A 25948-nucleotide genomic window follows, 5' to 3' on the forward strand; every position below is an offset into this window, starting at 1 on the left:
ATAGGCTGTTCCCAGAGTGCTGCATCAAGGCACCTCAGTGGGAAGTCTGTGGGAAGGAAAAAATGTGGCAGAAAACGCTGCACAACAAGAAGAGGTGACCGGTCCCTGAGGAAGATTGTGGAGAAGGGCCAATTCCAGACCTTGGGGGACCTGCGGAAGCAGTGGACTGAGTCTGGAGTAGAAACAGGTGCCGCATTCCCCAGGTCAAGCCACTTTTGAACCAGAAACAGCGGCAGAAGCGCCTGACCTGGGCTACAGAGAAGCAGCACTGGACTGTTGCTCAGTGGTCCAAAGTACTTTTTCGGATGAAAGCAAATTTTGCCTGTCTTTCGGAAATCAAGGTGCCAGAGTCTGGAGGAAGACTGGGGAGAAGGAAATGCCAAAATGCCCGAAGTCCAGTGTCAAGTACCCACAGTCAGTGATGGTCTGGGATGCCATGTCAGCTGCTGGTGTTGGTCCACTGTGTTTCATCAAGGGCAGGGTCAATGCAGCTAGCTATCAGGAGATTTTGGAGCACTTCATGCTTCCATCTGCTGAAAAGCTTTATGGACCTGCTCACAGTGCCAAAACCACTGGTAAATGGTTTACTGACCATTACTGTGCTCAATTAGCCTGCCAACTCTCCTGACCTGAACCCCATAGAGAATCTGTGGGATATTAAGAAGAGAAAGTTGAGAGACGCAAGACCCAACACTCTGGATGAGCTTAAGGCCGCTATCGAAGCATCCTGGGCCTCCATAACACCTCAGCAGTGCCACAGGCTGATTGCCTCCAGCCCCGCCCAAGTATTGAGTGCATAACTGAACATAATTATTTGAAAGTTGACTTTTTTTGTATTAAAAACACTTTTCCTTTATTGGTCAGATGAAATATGCTAATTTTTTGAGTTAGAGATTTTTGTTTTTTCTTTACTTTTTTGCCAAAATCATCAATATTAAAAAATAAAAGGCTTGAACAACTTCAGTGGTGTGTAATGACTGTAAACTATATGAAAGTCTAATGTTTATCAGTACATTACAGAAAATAATGAACTTTATCACAATATGCTAATTTTTTGAGAAGGACCTTTAACTACTTGTTAAAATGATTTATTTTTAATTGAATTATTTCAATTGGGATAAAATTTAGGGGTTTGGAGACCTCTCTGGTGGAAATTGCACAAAAAGTGCTGTAGAACATCTTGTAAGTCGGAGGTGCCTTCCCCTTTCCCGAATGGATGAATCTGATCAATGCGAATGTTGAAATTGTTGAAAGAGCATTTGAAGAGAACTTAGTCAAAACTTAGTGAACAACGCCTCTTCCATGGATGTACATGACGTATCTTCTAATTACAATGTGTATTGTCATCCATATGACATATGTATTTGAGAGCTAAACACTGACCCCAGACTTTTTTTTGTTTTTTGGGTTTTTTTTTTTTTTGCATGAAGATATGACATAATATGAGTGTCTGTGGCTGAAGAATATTTATATCACATGACCAACTTTGCTTTGCCATAAATTATGTTATGTTCAAAAGCAACTAACATTTCAGCCTAGAATTCGTTCTGGAACCAGGACATTTCTTTTTTTTTTCTTTTCATATCCAAAACATCAGACCAGTATCACACTGGCCCTTGTCCATCAGATTTGTGTATGATCTGATCACTAAATGAATTCATGCAAAATTCATGAACAGTTTTGTTATTAACCAGTTTCATCTTTGGCATATTTGTATGATCAACCTCATGTCTGCTAGGAGTGCATGTGAGATTTGAGTGTTATACTTTTGCAACCTGAAGAAAGGCTTGATTTGTGGGTAACCAACCAAAACTACTATCAATATCATCCATAATATTAATAAAAATCATTTAAAAAGAACAGTACTACTAATAATATGTTCACAAGGCAACACAGTACAAATGCAGATGCGCTTATTTTACAGGTACATTGCCGTAAACATATGCTACAAATATTCCATATTCCATTTAAAAACATTACACTGGGCATTTACTTTATACTACTGACTCAAAAAATAAATAAAACCCATCTAGTGCACAAACATCGCATTCACTGCATTAATAAAGAGATTAAATATGTTATTTTAGGAAACACTACACAACCACATCCTACTGCGTAAGATGTTTTGTTTATTTCACATTTTATTCAAACACTATAAAATCTGGTCAGTAGGGGGTGCACTGCTTCACCTCAAACCCCACTTAAAAGCACAGCTTACAAGCTGCTGAACACTGTTGTGTTATTGGCTCCCTACCGAAACATCTACATGAACAAGGCCGTGCTTCATGTAAATGATATGTAAATGAGACGCTTGATTTCACGCACTCAAGCTCATTTCTCTCAAATCTCTTCCTGTTTCCACATCGTATGAGAGCAGAGTAGTTTGTATGCCATCAAAAGGGGCTCTTTTTTGCACAACACTGATGAATAACAGCCACTAATGCTACACTTGAACACTAGGAATTACTGCAGGTTTAGCAGCGGTAGGCTTAGTGGGAGTTTGAGCTAATCCTATTTGATGTGTCACAGAGACAATGGACAGCGGGCTCCATTTCTGTCTTCAACAGCGATAAGCATCTCAATTTGCCCAGCCTGAAAGAACATGGTCCACAACTTCCATTATGAGGTGGCTTGTCATTACGTTGTTGATTGTGTCAGGCGAAAAATGGAGTGAGTCGGAGAGGCAATCTCTCCCGCTAATAGCCTAAAAAGTTATCAGTTGCGGCTTAGTGGAGCTTAGACTAGATTCATTGGGATGTAATAGCGAGCGAACTTCTCCTCTATTCAAGGCCTTTTAATCCCCACTCCGGGGGCTTCCCTCACAATCGCTGCTTCAACACCAGAAGGAATAAAGCGAGACGAAAATCAGCAATCACCCCATAGAAGAGGTCTAAATGCCGGCCAACGGAAGGAAACTAGGACCTTGAGGTTTTGTGGTGGCTGCCATTTAGGAAATTATTTACCACTTAAAACTGAAGCAAAGGACTTTCCGCTCTTCGTTTAAACAGGGCATCTGTTTCGCAATGGTGGAATAGACGGGCCTGAATTTCTTTTTTGACGCTTTCTAGTCCGAGCTTCTTTAATTAAAGGGAGCAGGGAGCTGCCAGGGGCCAAATGAACTGCTTCTCAGCTATTCGTTCTAATAACCCCCACTTTCATGTCAATAATGTAAATTTCGGAAAAACTGTCGCTCTCTCTTAGGTTTGTACCTGTTAAACCACTTTGTGAAAGTGGGGCACAGAAGCTGCAGAAGGGGCTGATTTGGCAAGTGTTTGTTTTTACTTACATCAGGGTGATTTCTGTATTCTAACGTGAACACTTAGTTTAAAAAGCACCAAATAATTCAAGTCAGTTCAACTTATCAGCTCTAAAGCAATAAACTTGACACTGTCTACCAACTACAGGAATCAAATGCTGCTATTACACACTAACAAAAGGTAAATCCGCCTTAATCATTTGCTTAAGAAGAAATTTTATTGGGTGTTATTACAAGTAATAATGCAGCTATGAGTGCTTTAACATATCAAACCTCGAATTATGTACCAATATGGGTTAAAATGAATGTGCAATGCATTGTGAATTAACCATGTAGAAGTGTCTTATACACAGACACTAATTCCTGAGTGATGCCCTATTATCATTTTAGCCCTTGTGCTAATCTGGGCTCAGCCAGTTCTCTAAAACATGGCTTAGTGGGTAGAAAAACTGGTCCTTGGTCTGTGAAACACAGTTAGCAGTAATAATATTTGTTATTTATATAGAGCTGTTCTAAAGCTCAAGGTCGTTTACAAAGCAACAGAGCCTAGCAATGAAGTACAGTCATAATAACAGCAAGAGAATAAAAGGAAAGAAGAGCAAAGGGAATTAAACAAGGAACCGATAGAAATAAGAACAAAAACAAAACAAACTACATCATATAACAACATAGCGGCGGAGACTGAAAGCAAATACATTTACTCAGAAAAAATGATCTGCAGAAAAACAGATATAGGTAATAACTCAGCCAACATGCCTATACATTTGAGTAATCTTATTTTGGGAAAGCTCTAGGCAGAGATGGGGACTCGAGTGAGCGACTCAGACTCTAATAACGCTTGACTTGCGTGTTGACTGACTCACAACCTTGCTCGGACTCGTGATGAAATTAGGACCACGACCCGTAATGCGGTGAATGAACAAAATCTTTTGTTCTAAAGCTTATTTGTGAGACGTTTCTCGTCAGATTTGTTGTGGTCATGTGCTGCCATTGTTTCAATTCTGCTCTTCCACAGCTTGCGGTGGCAAGGTTCAATGTAGCTTCAGTTTTGCCTGGAAAATCTGAAAACATCTAGCTTGTCTTCAGGCAAAATATTTGCATACAGTGATGCAAACAATGTGACTACACCAGCAATACTCAAATCTAACACTGTGACACTTCATTCTGGAGGCTGCCAACACGCTTTTGTGAACGTTCCAGTAAACAGTAATGTCAAAACAGTCCTAGGGACCCAACTAATTGACATTGATTTTAGTCAACTAAGTTGAGTGAGCTTTACATGTAGCATATTTCTTAGTGTACTTTAACAGCTAATGTCTGCATTTTCTAGTTTGAGGTATGCACTCTCAGGAAAAATAAGGTTCTAAACTGCCACTGGGGCATTACCTCTCTTGTCACAGGGGTGGTCCTCTCAAGGGTACATCTCAGTAACTTTAGTCAGGAATCATAAATGTACCATAATCCATTGAAATTGTATTTTCTAAGTTGTACTGACTCCACACACCCCGAAAACCTCAGAAGTGGACCTTAAAACCACTGTTGTACTTTGAAGGTACATTTACATTGTTTGGACCTTGATGAACAAAAAATGTACCTGCACAGAACCTTTATTTCTAACAGTGTCTCACTATCTCCAGCCAAAGACATGAGGTGTGATCAAATTGGGCAAACAGTGGTGAAAGTTGTTCTCTATGAGCAGTTAAATTTGAATCGTTTTGTGTAAAGATTCCATTTCAACCTTTCATCCAACTGCCCTGTATATTCACAGAGAACTACCTTCTGAAACTGTTTTCCTGTACTTGCTGAATCTGAACACACCGGGTTCCTCAACAATAAGACAATGATGCACTGTTGTCAACTGTAAATGTTATTTGGAAAGTTAAAAGGGTTGCTGTGAATAAGTTACTTGGTTCTCCATTCCAACTCCAGAGAACACGTATTTTGAAATTGTTACAGCTCAGCTCATAACATGAAGCAGAACGTTTTTACGTTAACTTTAACTAGCTCTCATCTTATCCAGATGAACCTTCATTCAGTGAGCCGACCTGTTTCCTCTTCAGATGTTCAAGCATAGTAGATGTGCTCCCATGCCAGCGAAGGTCGGCTTTACAAATAACACAACTGACAACTCCCACAATTTGTTGAGTAATCATTGAACCCCTAATATGAGAGAGGAGGCAGGGGCATCAAGGCTGGGAATATGATCAGAAAGGTGTTAAGTGATCCCTACATCTACTACCTTTTTTCATAATTATCTTCTTTTATCTTATATCTTGGGCCATCGCAAATTGAAAATGAACCTATTGCTTTTGGGGGGACCAGAGCCCATCCCATAACCCCATAGTCACAGAGGCATGAAATTAGGTAGGAGGTATACTGGAACAGAGTGGAAGGTGTGCAAATAAGATCGTGTCCCCAAAAAGCATCCCCAAAAAGGCAAACTGACTGTCTGCTTGAGAAATTCTCAATAAAAATAATATTTATTAGCACTTGCTATGGCCAAAAAGTCTTTTAGATAAACATATGTAGATACCCCGTTGGGTTCATTCTGGCACATCAACAGTGGGTACTGTTTTGGGATGATCAATATCACTGCTGGACTGGATTTAGTACCATTGCAGAGTGGCAGTTTAGGAAAAACACTGTCTAGAATTATAATATTTCAAGAGTCTTGCACTCATAAATTGGGGATTATATAATGGAGGAAATGCAGCAACCCATTGGTGTGTTATTAATGTTTAGAGGTTGTGTGATTGGTGGTAAAGAGAAAACTGATTTAGTGTTGTTACATTTTATTGCTGCTACTTTGCAGCTCCTTGATTTAAAATCTTGACAGGAAAAATATTTTGTAGATCTATTTATCTTTTGTATTAGCAGGAAAGTTCTAAATAAAGGGATTATATGTTAGTTAGTAAATGCATAAATGTAAATGCGACCTCATAGCATAGTAAATGGAACCTCAAGCTAAATGGAAATTTGGTAATTGAGCGATTCATTATCCGAATAATTGATTATTCAATAATCATATAGTCAATACTCATTAATTGACTATCAAAATAACCATTTGTTGCAGCTCTACATCATATTTGAAAGGTCTGGCCACAACATGCTATCTCTGGTGCCCGATAGTGACCAGACTTACCCAGCCTCTACTTGGTTTATGGCCCCAAGAGATAAGGAGGTCACGAAAGCCTTCCTGAGGGCAAGGCCAGACATCTTCTGTTTTATCTAAGCTTTCAAGAAGAGTGACAGACCAAAAGCCATAAAATAGAAAAGGTACCACTTAAGGACAGAGTGTGTGACATCTTTCTGGTGACTTGCTGGGTGTCACAACCCAGGAGCCCACTGGACGCACAGCCTTCAATAGAAAAAAAACATGAACATTGAATATTCTGAAAAAGACCATTTTTTCATCAGCAACAGTGAAGTGGAGATTTCTTTTCCCTCAAGTGTGTGTGTGGTGGAACATGCTGGAGACATTTTTAATCATCTTTAAAGTTGTGAAACATGCCAGCTGCATATATGGACTTAATATATATATATATATATATATATATATATATATATATATATATATATATATATATATATATTTATATCGAGTATTGCAAAGAAAGCCTAATGTGCATGGGGAAGTTCTGGAGGGGGACCCCATGTAGAAGGAGGGTAAGTCGGCATTGAGGAATGAAACTCACAAGACACTTAAGCCCTCTAGAACCTAATTTGGTGTGAAGTTTATTGTTATTGCCATTTTACATTAGGTACTTTTTTACTTTAAGTACATCTATTCCTACTTTTGGATTTCACTTGGGCAACTTCATAGTACTGCTTAGTTGACTTTACCTAGGTCTCTTAGATTCCTCATATTACCTTGTAGAATTACTTCATTTTACTATGTACTTGAACTTTGTGTCATCATTTTCTATACACACACACACATATCGCTGTTGTCAGAAGAAAATCTCATATGTCGAAAATGATAACTTTACAGGAGAAGGAAAAAACATACTTCACTTTCAATGTGTCAATGAAACCAGAATTTTTCCAGGTCATTTCATTCTCTTTCTTTTCATCCATGCATTGTGAAATTTACACACAATATAAGGAGCAACAGGTATGAATAACCACAAAAACGGAGATATGAGATTTTCTTCCGACAACATACCTCTTTTTACCAATTGCTTTATTAATAAATGTTGTAAATGTTTTATCCATATGTGCGTAGCTCTCAAATGCTCTGACAACCAAGAAAGAATTCAACTGAATTAATCATATTTCCTTCTGATAAGAACATTATTTGTGCTTGTTTTTAAGAATGGTCTCTGTAAGGTTAACTATCAAATATACCTTGTTCAGAGAATATTTTGTCCTGTTGGTTTGGTGCCCCACGCTTGCACATTTATACAGGTCATCTGTGATTAGCTGCATCCACAGCTACCAAGAAGACAGATAAAGGATGAATAAAGAAGCAGCAGTCGAGACAGATGAGTCATGGAATCAACAGAAAGCAGTAGTGGTGAACGAGCGCATTAGAAAAAGAATTCCCATCCATGGTTTTAGTTCAAAAGAACTATGTGACCTGGTTGGCTACAAAAACAATTCTTGGCATATGCTCTACTGAAAGAAAAATATATATTAAAATCTGTTATTTGTATGATTTTGCAGATGATGCATGCATTGACTTAGGTAAACTAAATAATTTTACTTTTTTACTTTAAGTACATCTAGAAGCATGTACTTTAATATTTTCAAAAAAAAAAAACAGCTAACCATCCTTCAATTTTTATCAGAGTGTTTATTTTTTCCAGAATATTTGTACTTTTACCTCAGTAAGTAACTTCTGTACTTCTGCTGCACCTCCCTGCTATCCAAACTACACACTAACCAGCCATTTCAAGTTGCCCCTTTTCCTTAAACGCCATATTTACTGCATGCAGCGCTTTAGTTCTGTCCGTCAGACTGAAGGTTTTTCTATAATGAAACCTTGAACATGAGCTGTGCAGTAAGGTTTACTTTAGTAGAAACCAATGCCTACAACCAATAACAAGACTAAAATTCTCTGGTAAACACTTGACTTGGACTTGGACCCCATTGACTCATGACTGGACTCAGGCTCGCATGAATCATCCCATGACTCCCTCTGACTCTACATCTATAGGAATTATAAGATCAGGTATTGTCTAGTTTTCAAATTCCTGGTGCTGATGTAGGAAAACAAAAGACATCCGATGAATCCCTTAAATGGCCATAGCCACCGGTGGCCTTCTCTATCCTAAGAGTATCTCAGCTAGTTTGCACTGAAGTCTGTGTAGTTTCTGAATAATAAGCCTTAGTTTGTAATAAGCCTGTGATTTTAAGGGGTTAGCAGGGTAAAAGCGCTGACTAATGCAATTATTGGGCCAAAATTCAAAGTTGGTCTCTATTAGATTTCCTGAAATTGGTCAGCTTTAATCTAATATACAATATGATAGTGTAGTATGCAGTTTATACGTCCACTGCAATAGTAACAAACAATATTTCAGCTTCAAACTACACTTAAAAAATACTGGCATATAGTATCAAGTTCAACATCCTCTGTATCTGCCTTCTAAAACCAGTGGTTGATCTTGCATCTTACTTACCTGCCATATTACCCCACTTATCTGACTGTAACCTCATTGATCTCTTTCCTGCCACTATTCACCCTTTAACTGCTGCTGCACTCAGCACTTTAACTTTAGACCCATACTTTGTGTGATGTGATGGTAGAAATGCATGTTTTATTTTATTTTATCTTGATTTTATATTTATTTTATCTTATTCTCTACGTGTGAATGTCTTTCTGATACTGTGCACTGGGAGCTCCTGTAACCAAAACCAAATTCCTTGTATGCACAGCACAGCTGGCCAATAAAGCTTGATTCTGATTCCGATTCTGAGGTAAATGACCTTATTTTTGAACAGAAAAACAGTTGTATGCAAAAGTTTGAACATTTCCTGTCATTTTTTCCTGAAAAAAAAACACATCTTCTACAGTAAACAAACTTAAATATCGCCCTATTCTTGCTCCCTTTATACCCAATCAGGACACTCACCTGTTTCCAATTAATCTGTTCACCTGTGGAATGTTCCAAACAGGTGTTTTTTGAGCATTCCTCAACTTTCCCAGTCTTTTGTTGCCCCTGTCCCAACTTCTTTGGAACGTGTTGCAGGCATCAAATTCAAAATGAGTGAATATTTGCAAAAAACAATAAAGTTTATCCGTTTGAACATTAAATATCTCGTCTTTGTAGTGTATTCAATTGAATGTAGGTTGAAAAGGATTTGCAAATCATCGTATTCTGTTTTTATTTATGTTTTACACAACGTCCCAACTTCATTGGAACTGGGGTTATACATTTAGCAAATAACCAGTAACTATGCATTAAAATGTGCCGGAGTGTGTTGCAGAGCGATGATCGCCAACCCTGCTACCTGGAGATCCAGCTTCCTATAGAATTCAGCTCCAACAACAATTAAGCCCACCTAATCCATTTAATTATTGCCTTTGGAAGTCCTTGATCCGCTGAATGATGTGGCAAGGATTCAGGTTGGAGGTGAAACCTGCAGGAAGGCAGATCCCCAGGAGGCGGCTTGGTGACCACTGCTGTAGAGGACACGTCTTTTTTTCCCCACTTATAAAATCAACAAAACACGTCATTTGGCCAGGGGCGACAAATGTTCTGCATACGATTGTATTTTCAATGACATGCATTCACTTTCCCCTCACCTTGCCAACAAGCGCCAACTGTCAGCTGCACATCAATCTGAGAGGGGTGAATGGGCCAGTCGTCCGTCACGAGGTAGGGTTCATAGGTCACTCCATCAACAAAGAGCGTCACGGCAGGAAACTCCACATTGATCACGTAGTAATGCCACTCCTTATCGCAAATCTGTAAAAAAAAGAATCATTGTATTTACACAGTGCAGTGATCATACACTGTTTCAACCTGTGCAGCTTATCAACCCAGCTAAAGTGATCATCTCGGGGGTCCTCTGGACGGAGTGGTGCTGCCAAACATCAACAAGAATGAACAATTCGCTGTAACTTACCGTCAATAAAGAAGAGATTCGAATCAATTTGTGCTCATTAGCCCCGCTATTAATCATTTGTCATCTGTTGGATAATTGATTAAGTGCAATTCTAATGAGATGCTCATTAAGGGGACAAAGATGTACGAGGCCAAGAAACATCAGGTGATTTGTAAGAATCATGATAACACGGGATCTCTGCCTCTTGCAGTGATTTCCCTTCCCCGCAAGTGGTTTACACAGTCACAGCTAAAGGCTGACTGATTGTCAAATCTCATCCGCCTTGGTTACTGTTGCTAACTCACACAATTGATGGCAGTGTAGCCTTTTCCATTTCGCGATGTCTAACCGCTTTGCCAATAAATGATTAGCCAGCACGCCATGTGCACTACAGGCCCGAAAACACGGAAGCAAGCAGGGACGCTTTTTTTCAAAATCATTTTACGGTCAAGTCAGTTGGCCAATGACTTGCCACTTGTTCAAATGCGCCAATTCACCACAGCACAAACTGAGATTAACCAAAGAAGCAGATAATAGGCTTTTTAAAATTAAAATGACTTTTTAAAGTAATTGCTACCTAGTGATTCAGCTACATAGAGTTCAAAAACTCAGGTATTTTGACTTTTATAAAACATATTTGTTTATCATACCAAGGTGTAAATGTGTATGAACACCATCTGCTTTATTGGCAACCGTTTTCAAAGGATTTCTGGTTATAGCCTTCACACAAAACATGCTAGTTTTTAGTGCAGTGCTGTCAAAGGTGTTGAAGGTCACAGGCATTCAGTTGTGGTTTTCAACCTTTTCCTTTACACACAGATTCCCTGAATCTTTGTGACATTATGCCCTGTAGAGGGTGAAATACCTAAAATCCCTGTTGAAGAAGTAGTGACCCTCGACCCATCCTTGCTCATGAAGAACTAGGCCTTTCCCGGAAGCTTCTTTTTATATCCAAGCATGAATCCATCACCTGTTACGATGTTTTTACATTTACATTTACAGCATTTGGCTGACGCTCTTATCCAGAGCGACTTACAATTTGATCATTTTACACAGGTAGGCCAAGGTGGTGTTAGGAGTCTTGCCCAAGGACCCTTATTGGTACAGTGTAGGGTGTTTGTCCTGGTCGGGGATTGAACCCCAGTGTACAGTATAGAGGGCAGAGGTGTTAACCACTACACTAACCAACCATTTTTAAATCTGTCACAATGTTTCTAATCCTAATTTTTGGACATGTTTCAGGCAGCAGTTTCAGAATAAGAAGTATAATTACAAAAAAATGATGGGTCTAAACAGCCTATGGCAGATTCATCATTCACCTTTGTGCTCTTGAGTGAATGTAGATTCTGTTCTTACCCAAGAACAAGTTCCATAGATGAAAATCAAAATCTTCATAAAAACTGCAAAAGTGGGTTTTAAGGAGAATTTTTTTCTTAAGAACGGTTGGTGAGTGGCCCCATGAAGTTGGAGTCTTTGTGTTGTTTATGCTCAGATTTACATGCACTTTATCAGTCGCGAGTTTGATTATGCAGAAACACCAAATATGAAACTAATGGCTAACAGAACTTTTGGCCACAGTTGCTTGTATATCAGATTTAACCATATGCAACTTTGACCAACAAGGATCATTGTGTAAAGGCTTCATGACAAATGGAGGCATATAATGGTCAAAAAATATTGGAATACTTAAAATGAGCTTTTTGTACCAAGTATACACCAACCAGACATTTTCATTACACACATCTTGATTTTACCCTCATTGACCAATTTATCAGCTTCACTTGCACTTCATAGTGTGTGTTGGTCATCCTCTTGTCCTTCATCACTGCTCACAGGATGCTGCTCACAGGATGCTGCCCACAGGACGCTGTTGGCTGGATATTTGTGGTTGGTGGACTGTTCTCAGTGAGGTGTTTAAAAACTCCAGCACACACCACCATTACATCAATGATACACATAACCCAAAGAATACCTGCTCTGTAGTGGTCCAGTGGGGGTCCTGACCACTGAAGAACAGGGTAACAGAGTATCAGAGAAACAGATGGACTACAGTCTGTAACTGTAGAACTACAAAGTGCACCTATACAGTAAGTGGAGCTGATAAAAAGGACAATGAGCGTAGAAACAAAGATGTATACTGAATGACGTGGCTGGTTGGTCCATATTTACAAGACATTCACCGATACAAAAGTCACACCTGCTTGAGCCAATGAATATTTTGTACATGAAGCCAAGCAATGATATTGAGAAGCAGATAACAGCTTGGTATAAACACTCATTCTCTCTCGAATACCCAGACACAAATGTATGGATGAAAAAAGGCACTCGCCCAAGTAGTGCTGAGGAGATTCAGGCTCCTCTCAAGAGTCTTAATAGGCAGACACCTCTCCGACAGGGCCAGGATCTCAAGGGAAAGCAGCTCTGAGCATCTCTTCCTATCTCTCCCTGCTCTCTCTCTCTCTCTGGGGACATGTGGAGTGCCATAGAGTGCTCTCTCTCTTTTCTTTCTGTTTATCTCCACCTCTCGGTCTCCCTGGACCCTTCAAAACCATCTTTCTTTACTGTTGACATCTTTCTATATCTTTCTGGCTCTCTGTTTCAGTCTTTCACTGTCTTTTGTTGCTCTTACATATGTAAGGAAAACCAAGCACAGGAGAAGAAACACTTTGATACCAGGAACACCTGTTCAAAATTGCTTCAGAGGAGCAAATGTATTAAGAATTTGATGCGGATGTCTGGTGGCATTAAAATATCTGAAGCATAAAATTAGAAGAATTAGCACTACGCAATTGAACAGGCTATGTGATGCAATGCAAAGAGAGGGGAAAAAACAGTGGTTCTGAATGAAGTGTCAAAATGAATAGCCTGCAGATTGCGTACCACTCATAGCGGACCCCTGAATAACGTTTAGCGTGCAAAGTAATTGTAATTATGTCTGCGGCAGCCAGCAGCAAAACATACAGATTATGACCATAATAAAACGTTTACTGGCTACAGGGATGAAAATGAAATGCGATTTAGCATCAGGTGCTTCACTAGTGATGTTATGCAAAGCCAAACCCACATTTTCTTCAGCATGTGTTCAGGTCGTTTTTCAAGCTGTATGACAGCTGTGAATTTTTTACCTTACATCAATCTCCTGAACTCCCATTACACGGCTGGCGAGGCAAGAAATCATGTCTACATGCTTCACTATTAATAGAAAACACGCAAGACATTAATGGAATAGACTTTACACCCTCACACCTCAGAGACTCAGGTCATGACTCGGACTTACATGCCAGCAAATTGAGACTTGACTCGCACCTACAACCCAGAAACTTGACTTGGACTTGCACTTCAGAGTCTGAAAACCTGACTTGCCCCCCTGCAAATTCATACTCAATTCAGATTTGTGCCCCAGAACCTCAAGCCATGACTTGGACTCCGATTTCAGAGATTGAACATTTGATTCAGACTTGCATCCCAGAGAGCTGAGATTCAACTTGGACTCGCACCTCAGAGACTCGAGACTTGACTTGCACACACCCCAGAAACTCGAGTCTTGACTCGCACTTCAGAGACTCAAGTATTGACTAGGACTCGGACTCAGACTTCAGAGATTGAACATCTGACTTAGACTTGCATCCCAGAGAACTGAGACTCAACTTGGACTCGCACTTCAGAGACTTTTGACTTGACTTGCCCCCACACCCCAGAAACTCAAGTCTTGACTCTAGCACTTCCAAGACTTGATTCAGATTTGCATCCCAGAGAATTGAGACATAACTTGGACTCTCACCTCAGATACTCAAGACTTGACTTGTACAAGCACTCCAGAAACTTAAGTCTTGACTAGAACTCACACTTTAGATACTCAAATCTTGACTCGGACTCACACTTCAGAGACTGAGGACTTGACTGGGACTTGCACTTTAGAAAATCAAGGTTTGCATCTTACAAAATCAAGATTAAACTTGGACTCCGGCCCCAAAGCCTCAAGTCTTGCCTCACACCCACATCCCACAGACTCACCTTAAGTGATTTATGAACATCTTTGCTTCTTTGCCACTGCTCACACCCCTTACCTTAGCCTTTAGCATTTTATTGTACAAGAAATTTGATTGTAAATGTGCTAAGAAGTTCCAGAGCAGCTCTAAAAGAATTTCAAAAGTCTTACATTAAACTCCCCTCCACTCACACATAGACACACTTCTGGCAGAAAAAAAAATGAAATGAACCAATGATTACTCTTGAAATCTGTTAGAGGATGGCATTTAATTAAAAAGGCTATGGTATTCGAAAATGAGGCATTCTAGGAAATACAGTCGAAGGTTTGATTATGGTCTTGATTAAGATGAAAACAGGGCTAATTTTAGGTGCGGCTTTATCCGTTTTATCATCCTCCACTTGGGTAGCCCTGCAGGGGTAATCACAATGTCTAGGATCGGCAGGGGAGCAGCGAGAATAAGACGGAGAGAAAAAGAAAATCGTTTTCTCTTTTCTTTCAGAGTTCGAGGCACCTCTCATACAGGATTAAGATAAAAAAAAGAAGAACAAACAGTGGACAGATAAGGCTCTAAGCTCTACAGCCACTGGAATGAGAAAGTTCAGTAAGCGAAGGGAGACAAAGTCTAAAACAGAGACTGGAATTCTGAAAGGAAAGTGGCATGTTGATCTTCTCCACGTTAGTAAGTGATGGCTGGCATAGCTGCCAGCGCACCTGTACTTTCTAATCTGAAAATCTGGCCCTGATTCTCAGGCCTGATTCCAATTTAGGAAAATTAAGCTCCTATTCACTTCTCCTTCGCTTTCACTTGGGAAATCTGTGAACTGCAGTAGTGAATTAGTCATAATATCCAAACCATTTCAATTAAATGTATTTATATAGTCCTCATTATGATAGACAATGTCCTGAAACCTGGTCCAGACTGCTAATGTAGAAGCTGAGGGTGGGTGGCAGAGAAAGACCAAGAAGAACCTCAAAAGGAGAACTCATCCTACTATGGGCAAAATCAGATTGTGGGATTAAAGGTGATGGTTGGGAAAAAATCAAATTGACATAGGTTCCCAGTTAACCCAAAGGGACACAGAACTAGTACTGCAACGACCTGTTGACAAAACTTGTTGAAAGGCATATAATATTCACATGCATTTAAGCTACACTATTTAAGATGCACTATTGCTTTGTAATAGCACGACAATGAGGTACATATGAAATAAAAATTTCAATGCTGCTTCTAGTGATGGTGGGAAAGTGCATAACAATGACATTTTAAGTTCAGAAATGCTGCCAACTTCTCTGGGCTTTAGCTTATCTGAAATGGACTGATGCGTGGTGGAAACGTGTATTGTGGTTTGACGAGCCAACCTTTCAAATTGTTAATGCACATAATGGACATTGTGTCCTCCAAGCCAAAGAAGTAAAGGAACATCCAAACTGTTACCAGCATTAAAGTTCAAAAGCCAGAGTCTATCATTGTATTGGAGTGTATGAGTGGGCAACTTGCACATTTGTGGAAGGATCACTGATGCTGAGAGAGATATACAGTAGCTTGCTTTTAGTCACCATCTTTTTCAAGGGCTGTTCATGCTTATTTCCACATGAAATAATGGCTGTGCAATCAGTGTTTGTGTGAAGGTGCTAGACTGGCCTGCCTCTCACTTTGAAAAAGTCTGGTGCCCCATAAGATTCCGCAGCTGAAGACTTGTACACCCAAAAATGGGAAGAAAAAATCTTTTGAAAGTGGATCAGTTGGTGTCTTCAGTCCCCAGACATTTATTATAAATGTTGTTAAAAGTAAGGGTCATGTAACACAGCATAAATCGTGCTTGTTTTGAAGGTATCGTAGCTGTAATGAGCATGTATTTACAAGAAAATCCATAAAGTTCATAATAGTAAAACATCAAGATCAGCGCATTGTGTTTTCGCACTCTTTTTAATGTAATACAGGTCAAACAGGTCTGCTTTTGTTTTTACTGGCACTTCATCCTGTCCTAACCTTTTGTGGAATTGAGCTTCTGCTGCACCATTTAAGGTTTAGTCTTAAATTACTCCTTGCAAACTTTTTTGGAACATGTTGCAGGCATTAAACGCATGCGGAGCAAATATTTCATAAGGAAAACGTTTGTAAAATAAAACATTAACTGCTTTGTCTTTGCACCGTTTTTGTTTCAGTACAAGTCAAAGCAGGTTTACCAATGTCTGTTTTTCTTGGTGTTTCACATGCTTTCCCAACATTTTTGAAATGGTTGGTTTGTACTTTGACTATAGCTGAAAATGACAATGATGCATGACTGCATGCCGAACCTTCACCGGAAGAAGTAGAGAAGGGAGCAGAGGGTGAACTGGGATCAGCCCTAAGTCCTGGTTTGGCTACTGATAGATTAAAGAGGCCCATGAAACACCACCTGTGCTCACATTCTCTCACTGTTGGTGGCTGGTGCAGGTGGCTGTTCCCAGCTATGCCCTCAACTGAAAAACCAAAGAGGAATTAGACACACAACAGAGAATCTTAACAACAGTCACTTTGCAGGCCAAAAAAATGAAGCTCAAAATGACTTCAGTAAGATTGTGGAGTTACTGGTGGGGAAAGAAAAAAAAAAAAACAAAAAAAAAGTCCCTGACAGAAACGAGGGGGATAAAATGATAGTCCGTGGTCCGATCTGATAGACAGAGTCGGCGACGACTCTGGGAGCGCTGACTGGAGCTGGCCACTGGAGCATGAGATTGGCTGAGCATTTGTAAGTGGCAGCTGATATATGGGTGAGTAATGGGCCAGAATCTGGTCCTTCTAGGAGGGACAATCATAAGCGATCAACTCCAGAGACGTGGAGAATGGAGGGAGGAACATCTGAAGGCACTCTGATTATTTCAGAGCTTTTGACTGAGCACAACAGGATCGGACTATTCATGTCATGGTTTGGTTGGGTTCTGACTTTTCTCAAAAATCTGTCAGGGCTTGAGTCGAGCTTTAACTTCCCATTCTTGTTTCCACCTTTAACATATATTCCTGCATTTGTTTTTCTTCATACTGTAGTTTTTATTTCTATTTGTATGTCATTGTATCACTTGAAACCATTTTTAATTTGGATGTATATGCATTGTTTTCAGTAAGGCGGGAATTAGTCCTCATTAATCTGATGATGGCTGCCATTGTCACTATGCAACAGATGTTGTTCTTAGAAATTGATTTTTATTATTACAAACCTAATTCCAAAAAAGTTGAAGGCAAATGCAAATAAATGCAAATAAATGCAAATAAACCAGAAAGCAGTTATTTGTAAATCCACTTTGAAGCGTATTAAAACAAAAAAGTTTTGTACAGACGTTTTTATAATTTTTTAAGTTTAAAAATTTTTGCAAATATACACTGAACACATTCCAAAAAAGTTGGGACAGTGCAATTTAAGTCTATGAGTGTTGTTAAATGTTCAGAAAACATTCAGGAAATCTGAAGAAAAAAAAAAACCTCTGTGCATAAAAAGTAAGGCCAAAAAACCACAACTAAATGTCCATGACCTGCCATTGCTCACGGCAATAAAAACCAGTGTGCTACTCTGACAAGCCATCGCATGGGCTCAGAAATACTTTGACAAACCATTACAAGTAAACACTGCTGCATCCAGAAACGCAAGTCAAGACTACACCATGCACAGTAGAAGTGATATCAACAACATCTAGAAATGCTGCCAACTTCTCTGGGCTTTAGCTCATTTCAAATGGACTGATGCACAGCAGAAATGTATTCTGGTCTGAGTAATCAATATTTCAGATTATTAATGGAAATAATAGACATTCTCTAGGTGTTCTCCATGCCACAAAGTTAAGTGATACTTTTTTTGATCCCACAACTGGGGAAATTCCACCTCTGCATTTAACCCATCCGTGAAGTGAAACACCACATTCACACTAGTGAACTCACACACTAGGGGCAGTGAGCACACACTTGCCCGGAGTGGTGGGCAGCCCTATCCACGGCACCCGGGGAGCAGTTGGTGGTTAGGTGTCTTGCTCAAGGACACCTCAGTCATGTCGGCCCTGGGGATCAAACAGGCAACTTTCCGGTCACAGGGCCAGCTCCCTTAACCTCCAGCCCACGACCAGGACCATCCAGATTACTACCAGCGTAAAGTTCAAAAGCCAGAGTCTGTGATTGTATTAGAGTGTATTAGTGGAAAACTTGCACATTTGTGAAAGCATCAGTGATGCTGAAAGATATATACATATTTTGGAGCAACACGTTGCCTTTTAAGACACCATCTTTTTCTCAGGGATGTTCATGCTTATTTCATGACATGACAGTGCCAAGACAGTCTGCATGGCTATGTAATCAGAGACTGTGTGTGCTAGACTAGCCTGCCTGTCTCTTTGGAAATTTCTGGTGCATTATTAAGCACAAAATGTAATAAGAAACGCCCCACACAGTTGCCCAGCTGAAGACTCGTAAAACTTAAAATGGGGAAAAAAATTTACTTTTGAAACTTCATCTCCTAAATTATTTAGAATAATTATTAAGGATTGATAAATGTAAGGATAATGTAACACAGTGGAAAACAGTCTCCTGTTTTTGGAACTTGAATGAATGACATTTGTAATGACTGTACATTCATAAAAAAACAATTTGGTAATATAAGGTAAAATAAAGTAAGACTGGATTTTAGGCACCGAGTGTGGGCTTACTGATGATATTGATACTATTGACACTTCGCTTATTTCTAGCTTATGGAGGCAAACTTGAATTCTCATGCTTCACTTGTCTTCTGAGATAAAATAAGCCAATCATAAGCACAGTAACAGACATTTGATAAGACTTCTGTACATCAAATTTACATGTGAGGCAGTTCTGGCATACCTATGCAAGAAACACCAAGCCATTCCCATGAAAAATGACTCAATGTAGCGAGTCCCATTTCTTGCCAGATGCCTCTCCATGTTTTTTCCACTTTGGGTCTCAAGTCTTTCCAAGTCATACAGCTCATGTCCAAGTCCGAGTCATTGGTGTTCAAGTCACAAGACTTTTTTGATTCTGTCGAGTTGAGTAGAGTCTCAAGTCCAGGTATGGGCAGAATTTGGTCAGGCCACATTTAGGTTCTGACCAAAATGTCATGCCGATTAAAGCTCGACTCTCCGTCTCTTTCACTACACTCCTTTTCTGGCCCTGTGGAGCTACAAACTGATTTAACACGGAGCATTAAGCACCGGTTCATTTCGAACAAAAGACCGGTGAGCAAATGATAGGAGTTTGGAAACAATTCAGCAGGGGTTATTAAATTTTAAGGCCAGCCTCGGCAGGAAAGGTAATACACAGCAAATATCCTACTCGGAATAGAAGAGGAGTAGTGGAGATATTGAAGTCATGAGGTTGTTACTTTGATTTACTCTAGAATTGAACATGGGGTTTCTAAAAGAGTCTTACGCTTTTAAAAAATGTGTTCCTAAGGGATGGTAGGCAGCTAGGATATTGATAAAACCTTTCAGCTTCCTGAACATTATTTTCAAGACAGAGCCAAGGTTTCTTCACAAGCACTGTGCCAGTAATTCAATGAGGATAAATCTTAAAAGTTATGGAAGATGTGCAAACATGAAGCGAAAAGAAAATGTGAGTTGAATGTTCCCCAAAAAAAAGCACTGTAGAAAAGAATGTAAGGCACAATGGTGTAGCTGTCAGACTCTGAGAAACTTTCATGACTGCTGCTATCGTTAAAGGAAGTCCATCAACTGTGGCATAGCCAGAGTGTCGACTTTTTTGGGGAGTAGACACCTGGGAAGCATTATGTCCCAGAGACATCATTATAGTGAGGTTAGAACTTGAAATATTCAACCGAACCCAATGGCAGCAGACTGCACAGTCGGGTTCAATCAGGTTCAATTTGGATGTCTTTTCTAAAACATGCCAGCATTAGATTTTACACAGGGGTTCTCATTTTCCTCACTTCCTCATTTCTGTATTACTCTTTAATTACGTCTTGCTACCCACTTCCATTAGTTCAAAGCAGTCGGGACATACTTTATAATAACAGGCTGTGAATGAGAACTTTAACATTATATACAACCCCATTTCCCAAAAATTGTGATGTGATGTGTGTGCAAATGATGTGAACCCTGTATTTAAGTGAAAATACCACAAAGACAACATATCTAATGTTGAAAATGAGAATTTAAAAAAAATATATATGCCCATTTTAAATTTGAAGACTACAACACATTCCAAAAAAGACAAGGGCATGTTTACCACCGTGTTTCATCACCTCTTCACTAAACAACACTCTGTAAGCGTTTGGGAACTGAAGAGACACATTGCTGTGTTTAAGAGTGAAATGTTTTTGCATTCTGGTTTGATATAGGATTTCAGCTGCTCTCCAGCTCAGGAGCTCATCTGTCATATTTTTCAATTAATAATGAGCCAAATTTTATCAGTGGGTGACAAGTCTGGACCACAGGGTGGGCAGTTTAGCACCCAGGCTCCTTAATATAGAGCCATGCTGTTGTAATACATGCAGAATGTGCTTTGGCATTGTCTTGCTGAAATAAACAATGCCTTCCCGTCATCTGGATGGCGGCATATGTTGCCAAAACATGTATATATCGTTCAGCAGAGCTCAGGCCCAGAGAAGGTGGCAGCATTCCCAGATCCTGTTTATATACGGTTTCTTCTTTGTGTTTCAGAGTTTTAACTTGCATTTGCAGATGCTGCCACAAACTGTTTTCAAGACAGTGTTTTTCAGAAGTGTTTCTGAGCCCAGGCAGTGCTTTCCACTGCAGAATCATGTTTGTTTTTAATGCAGTGCAGCCTTAGGGCCCAATGATCACGGCCAGAAAACAGATTTTTGTCCTTGTCCCTTGCATACAGAGACTTCTCCAGATTCTCTGAATCTTTTAATGGTATTATGTACTCTATTACATATTATTCTTGAACTGTTGCACTATTTAATCATGGAGTCTTTCACAGAGTTTGTGAACCCCTTCCCATCTTGACTTCTGAAAGACTCAGCCTCTCTGAGATGCTCTTTTTATACCCATGTCACTGACCTGTTGCTAATCAACCACCCGTCCCAACTTTTTTGAAACATGTTGCTGGCATCAAATTCAAAATGGGCAAATATTAAAAAAATAATAATAAAATTTCTCAGTTTCTGTGTCTTTGTACTATTTTTAGTTAAATCTAGGGTTTAAATGATTTGCACATCATTGCATTATGTTTTAAATGCATAGCATTCCAACTTTTTTGGAAATGGGATTGTAATTGTTTAAACAAATAATTAAAACTCTGTTCTGCACAATACTTTCCACAAATGTATTATATTTAAGTGAAATAAGTATAAGAAAAAAGATATACAATGGGGTGAAAATGCTTCTATATTTGAGAATTTGCTAGTATTTAGAACCGTATGTTTTCCTTTTGCTTTAATGACAGTGTATGCTCGAGCTGGCATAGACATGTATTTATGAAAAAGCCTCTGTCCAGCTAAAAGTCATCGGAATCTGAGCTTAAATGGAAGGAATAAGACTAAAAATAAATCTGGCCTTCGGTACAAAGGCCTGGTCAGTTTCACAAATTTGCTTCAGTTTGAACACTGACCTAGAAGTAGTACAGAATTTCGAACATTATTTCTTAACTTTAATTGTCGTGATTTTATTTTATATTTTTCAAGATTCTAAAATTTGTGGGAAAGAGGGAAAAACTCTGCAAGCCAAGTCACTCCTTAAATGAAAATGTCTATCGTATTGACAAGTCTAAGCTGCATTGTTCGAAACGTATGCTTTCTTTAGGGCATAATGGGCACCTTGGGCATTGTTATGCCCTGAAATAGGCATGAGTCAGTACGCACAGGCATGTTTTAACAATGCCCTATTTTTAATCATGTCTCTCTCTGTTAATGTAAGAAGTGCCTTGGTTTAGAGATTGTTTGTTTTTCTCTAGTTTTCCTCACTGATGTTTTTTTCCCCTCAACACCAAAGAGCACCCATTTCAAACAACATTTAAAGCATTTCCTCAATATAGAAAACATCTACAACTAAGGCATGAGGGTGCAAAGAAACTTCATGTAAAACTATTTCAAAACTTTAGTAAATTGAACAGAACATGTAATCTATCTATCTATCTATCTATCTATCTATCTATCTATCTATCTATCTATCTACTCTACTCTACTCTACTCTACTCTACTAGGAAGGCTTTCCACAAGTGTTACGAGAGTGTGTTTAACCATAATCCCCCCTCCACCAAACTTTACACTTGCCACAATGCAGTCAGAGAAGTACCGTTCTCCTGGCACCCGACAAGCTCAGACTGAGAAGCGTAATTCATCACTACAGAGAACACGTCTCCACTGCTCTAGAGTCCAGTGGTGGCGCTTTACACCACTGCATTCAACACTTTGCATTGAGCTTGGTGATGTAAAACTTAGATGCATCTGCTCAGCCATGGAAAGTCATTCCATGAAGCTCTCTACATTGTTCTTGAGCTAATCTGAAGGCCACATGAAGTTTGGGGGTCTGTAGCGATTGACTCTGCAGAAAGTTGGTGACATCTGCGCACTATGCACCTCAGCATCCGCTGACCCTACCACTTCATGTCTGAGTTGCTGTCAGTCCCCATCGCTTCCACTGTATTCTAATACTACTGACAGTTGACTGGAATATTTAGTAGTGAGGAAATTTCACGACTGGACACACGTGGCATCCTATCACGGTACTATGTTGGAATTCACTGAGCTCTTGAGAGTGACCCATTCTTTCACAAATGTCTGTAGAAGCAGTCTGCAGGCCTAAGTACTTGGTTTTATATACCTGTGGCCATGGAAGTGATTGGAACACCTGAATTCTATTATTTGGATGGGTGATGATACTTTTGGCAATGTAGCGTTGGTCAAGTGTTAAATGCATATGTATGAACAAAAGTACATTTGCATATTTAATATGTGTACATACATTCTCACAAAAGTGAGTACATCCCTCACATTTCTGCAAATATTTTATTGTATCTTTTCATGGGGCAACACTATAGAAATGAAACTTGGATAACTTAGTCAGTGTGCAGCTTGTATAATACACAAAGTACAAATTTACTGTCCTCTGAAAAGAACTCAACACACAGCCGTTAATGTCTAAATAGCTGGCAACACAAGTGAGTACACCTCACAGTGAACATGTCCAAATTGTGCCCAATTGTGTCACTGTCCCTCTCTGGTGTTATGTGACTCGTTAGAGCTACAAGGTTCCAGGTGTGAATGGGGAGCAGGGCTGCTAAAGTGATACTTTTTTTTTTTATTTGGTGTTTTGGGTACAACATCCTGAAACTGAGCTACAGCACTGTAGCCAAGGTCATACCATGGTTTTCCAGGACACAGGTTATACTCGGAACAGGCCTCGCCAGGGTCAACGAATGAATGAGTCAACGTGTTCAGCATCATAGCCAGAGGTTGGCTTAAAATAAATGGACGCATGAGTGCTGCCAGCATTGCTGCACAGGTTGAAGAAGTGGGATGTCAGCCTATCAGTGCTCAGACCATATGGCACACAATGTATCAACTCGGTTTGCATGGCCGTCGTCCCAAAAGGAAGCCTCTTCTGAAGCTGACGCACAAGAAAGTCCGTAAACAGTTTGCTGAAGACAAGCAGTCCAAGAACATGGATTACTGGAACCATGTCCTGTGGTCTTAACGAGACCAAGATAAACTTGACTGGCTCAAATGCTGTCCAGCATGTGTGGTGGTGCCCTGGTGAGGTGTACCAAGACAACTGTCTCTTGCCTACAGTCAAGCATGGTGGTGGTAGCATCATGGTCTGGGGCTGCATGAGTGCTGCCAGCAATGGGGAGCTGTGATTCTTAGAGGGAAACATGAATTCCAACATGTACTGTGACATTCTGAAGAAGAGCACGATCCCCCCCCCCTCAGAAACTGCACTGCATGTCAGTTTTCCAACAAGATAAAGACCCCAAACACACCTCTAAGATGATAAGATGCCTTGCTGAGGAAGCTGAAGGTAAAGGCGATGGACTGGCCAAGTATGTCTCCAGACCTAAACTCAATTGAGCACCTGTGGGGCATCCTCAAGCGGAAGGTGGGGTCTAACATCCACCAGCTCCGTGATGTCATCATGGAGGAGTGGAAAAGGATTCCAGTAGCAACCTGTGACACTCTGGTGAATTCCATGCCCAAGACTGCTAAGGCAGTGCAAGATAATAATGGTGGCCACACAAAATATTGACACTTTGAGCACAATTTGGACATGTTCACTTTGAGGTGTCCTCACTTGTGTTGTCAGCTATTTAGACATTAATGGCTGTGTGTTGAGTTCTTTTCAGAGGACAGTAAATCTATACTGCTATACAAGCTGCACACTGACTACTTTAAGATATGTCCAAGTGTAACATTGAGGTGCAAGGGCACATATGCGGAGATAAGCGACTTTTATTAAGGGCAAATCCAGGGTCATGGTCAAAACGGTCCATGATAAGAGAGCCAACACGAAGGTGGGATGATCATAATGAAAATAAGATCAAACAACCTAACACATCAAACTTCAAACATCACAAACAAACAGCACATACAAACATACAAACAAAGACCAACAAGAAACTCAGGAAAACACAGGGCTCAAACACAAACAGGGATAACGAGGGATAACTGGACGCAGGTGGAAAACAGGTGAGAACAATCAGGGGCGAAGTCTCACAACAAGGGGCCGGACTAAAAACCAAAACAAAGAAGCACATGGACAGGACTGGGAAGTAAACACAACACAAGCACATGGACAGGACAGGGACAATCATGACACCAAGTTTCATTTCTATAGTTTGGTCCCATGAAAAGATAAAATATTTGTGGAATTGTGAGGGGTGTACTCACCTTTGTGAGATAATGTATAGGATTGTATGACAGTCTGTACATAACATTCAAGAATATTCAGGCAGAATGTGCTACTTGCACCTGCAATCTGGTGCAAAGTGCCTAGTCTGGGCTTGGATCTAATCAGACAGCAAGAAACATTTAAAATACTGAGTGAATGAAGCTTTTTATATAAGAAAATATTTTCAGTATATTTTCAATATTTTCATTCCACATGAAGAAGATCTAAAGATACAAATAGTTACATTCTTATGATGTTTAGCTGCTAATACTACGTTTGAACATTACATTCGCTGAATGCTGGAGAGATACCCTGAAAGAGTTCTTGACTAAGCTATAGCAGCGCTTGCAATGCTGTACTGTAGTGCAGTATGTTTTTTTTTCCCCTCGTACAGTTGAAACATGATAAAAAGCTGAAAATGTAGGTCAGCAGGGCAGCCTGAAATGGAAAACGGAAGCATATGAAATGTAGGCCTCATGAATGAATGTGGCCGCGCTTCCAACTTAACACAAACTGCAAAGGCTGGGCTTGCAAAGATACGTACAAGAACAAGGCTTGACAGCCGTTTGACATGACTGTTTGCATGGGCTTCAGCCCAGCGGTGTCCAGTGCTGAAAAGCCACACTGTGCCAGTGGCGATGGCGATGGGCCCACAGTGCACTTGAAGGTGACTATAAATTACGGGGCTGACAAAGTGAGTAATTAGGACAGGAATTAGATGGTGTCCTCAGGGGACAGGAGTCAGTGCAAGAGTGACCTCTACTGAAGCCTCCCCATTTGGAAGAGCTTAGAGTGGCTAAATGAAT

At 39.9% G+C, this 25948-nt stretch overlaps 1 protein-coding gene across 1 annotated transcript in view; it reads right to left on the minus strand.

The window, feature by feature from the left end:
* Window positions 1-25948, minus strand: part of clstn2 (calsyntenin 2) — a 398921-nt gene that overhangs the window by 34418 nt on the left and 338555 nt on the right. The window contains exon 9 of the mRNA XM_017723092.2: window positions 10005-10167. Within this exon, the coding sequence (XP_017578581.1) occupies window positions 10005-10167 (163 nt within the window). The remainder of the gene's footprint in view (window positions 1-10004; window positions 10168-25948) is intronic.

The sequence above is a fragment of the Pygocentrus nattereri genome, chromosome 2 (assembly GCF_015220715.1).
Source record: "Pygocentrus nattereri isolate fPygNat1 chromosome 2, fPygNat1.pri, whole genome shotgun sequence".
NCBI classification, from domain to species: domain Eukaryota; kingdom Metazoa; phylum Chordata; class Actinopteri; order Characiformes; family Serrasalmidae; genus Pygocentrus; species Pygocentrus nattereri.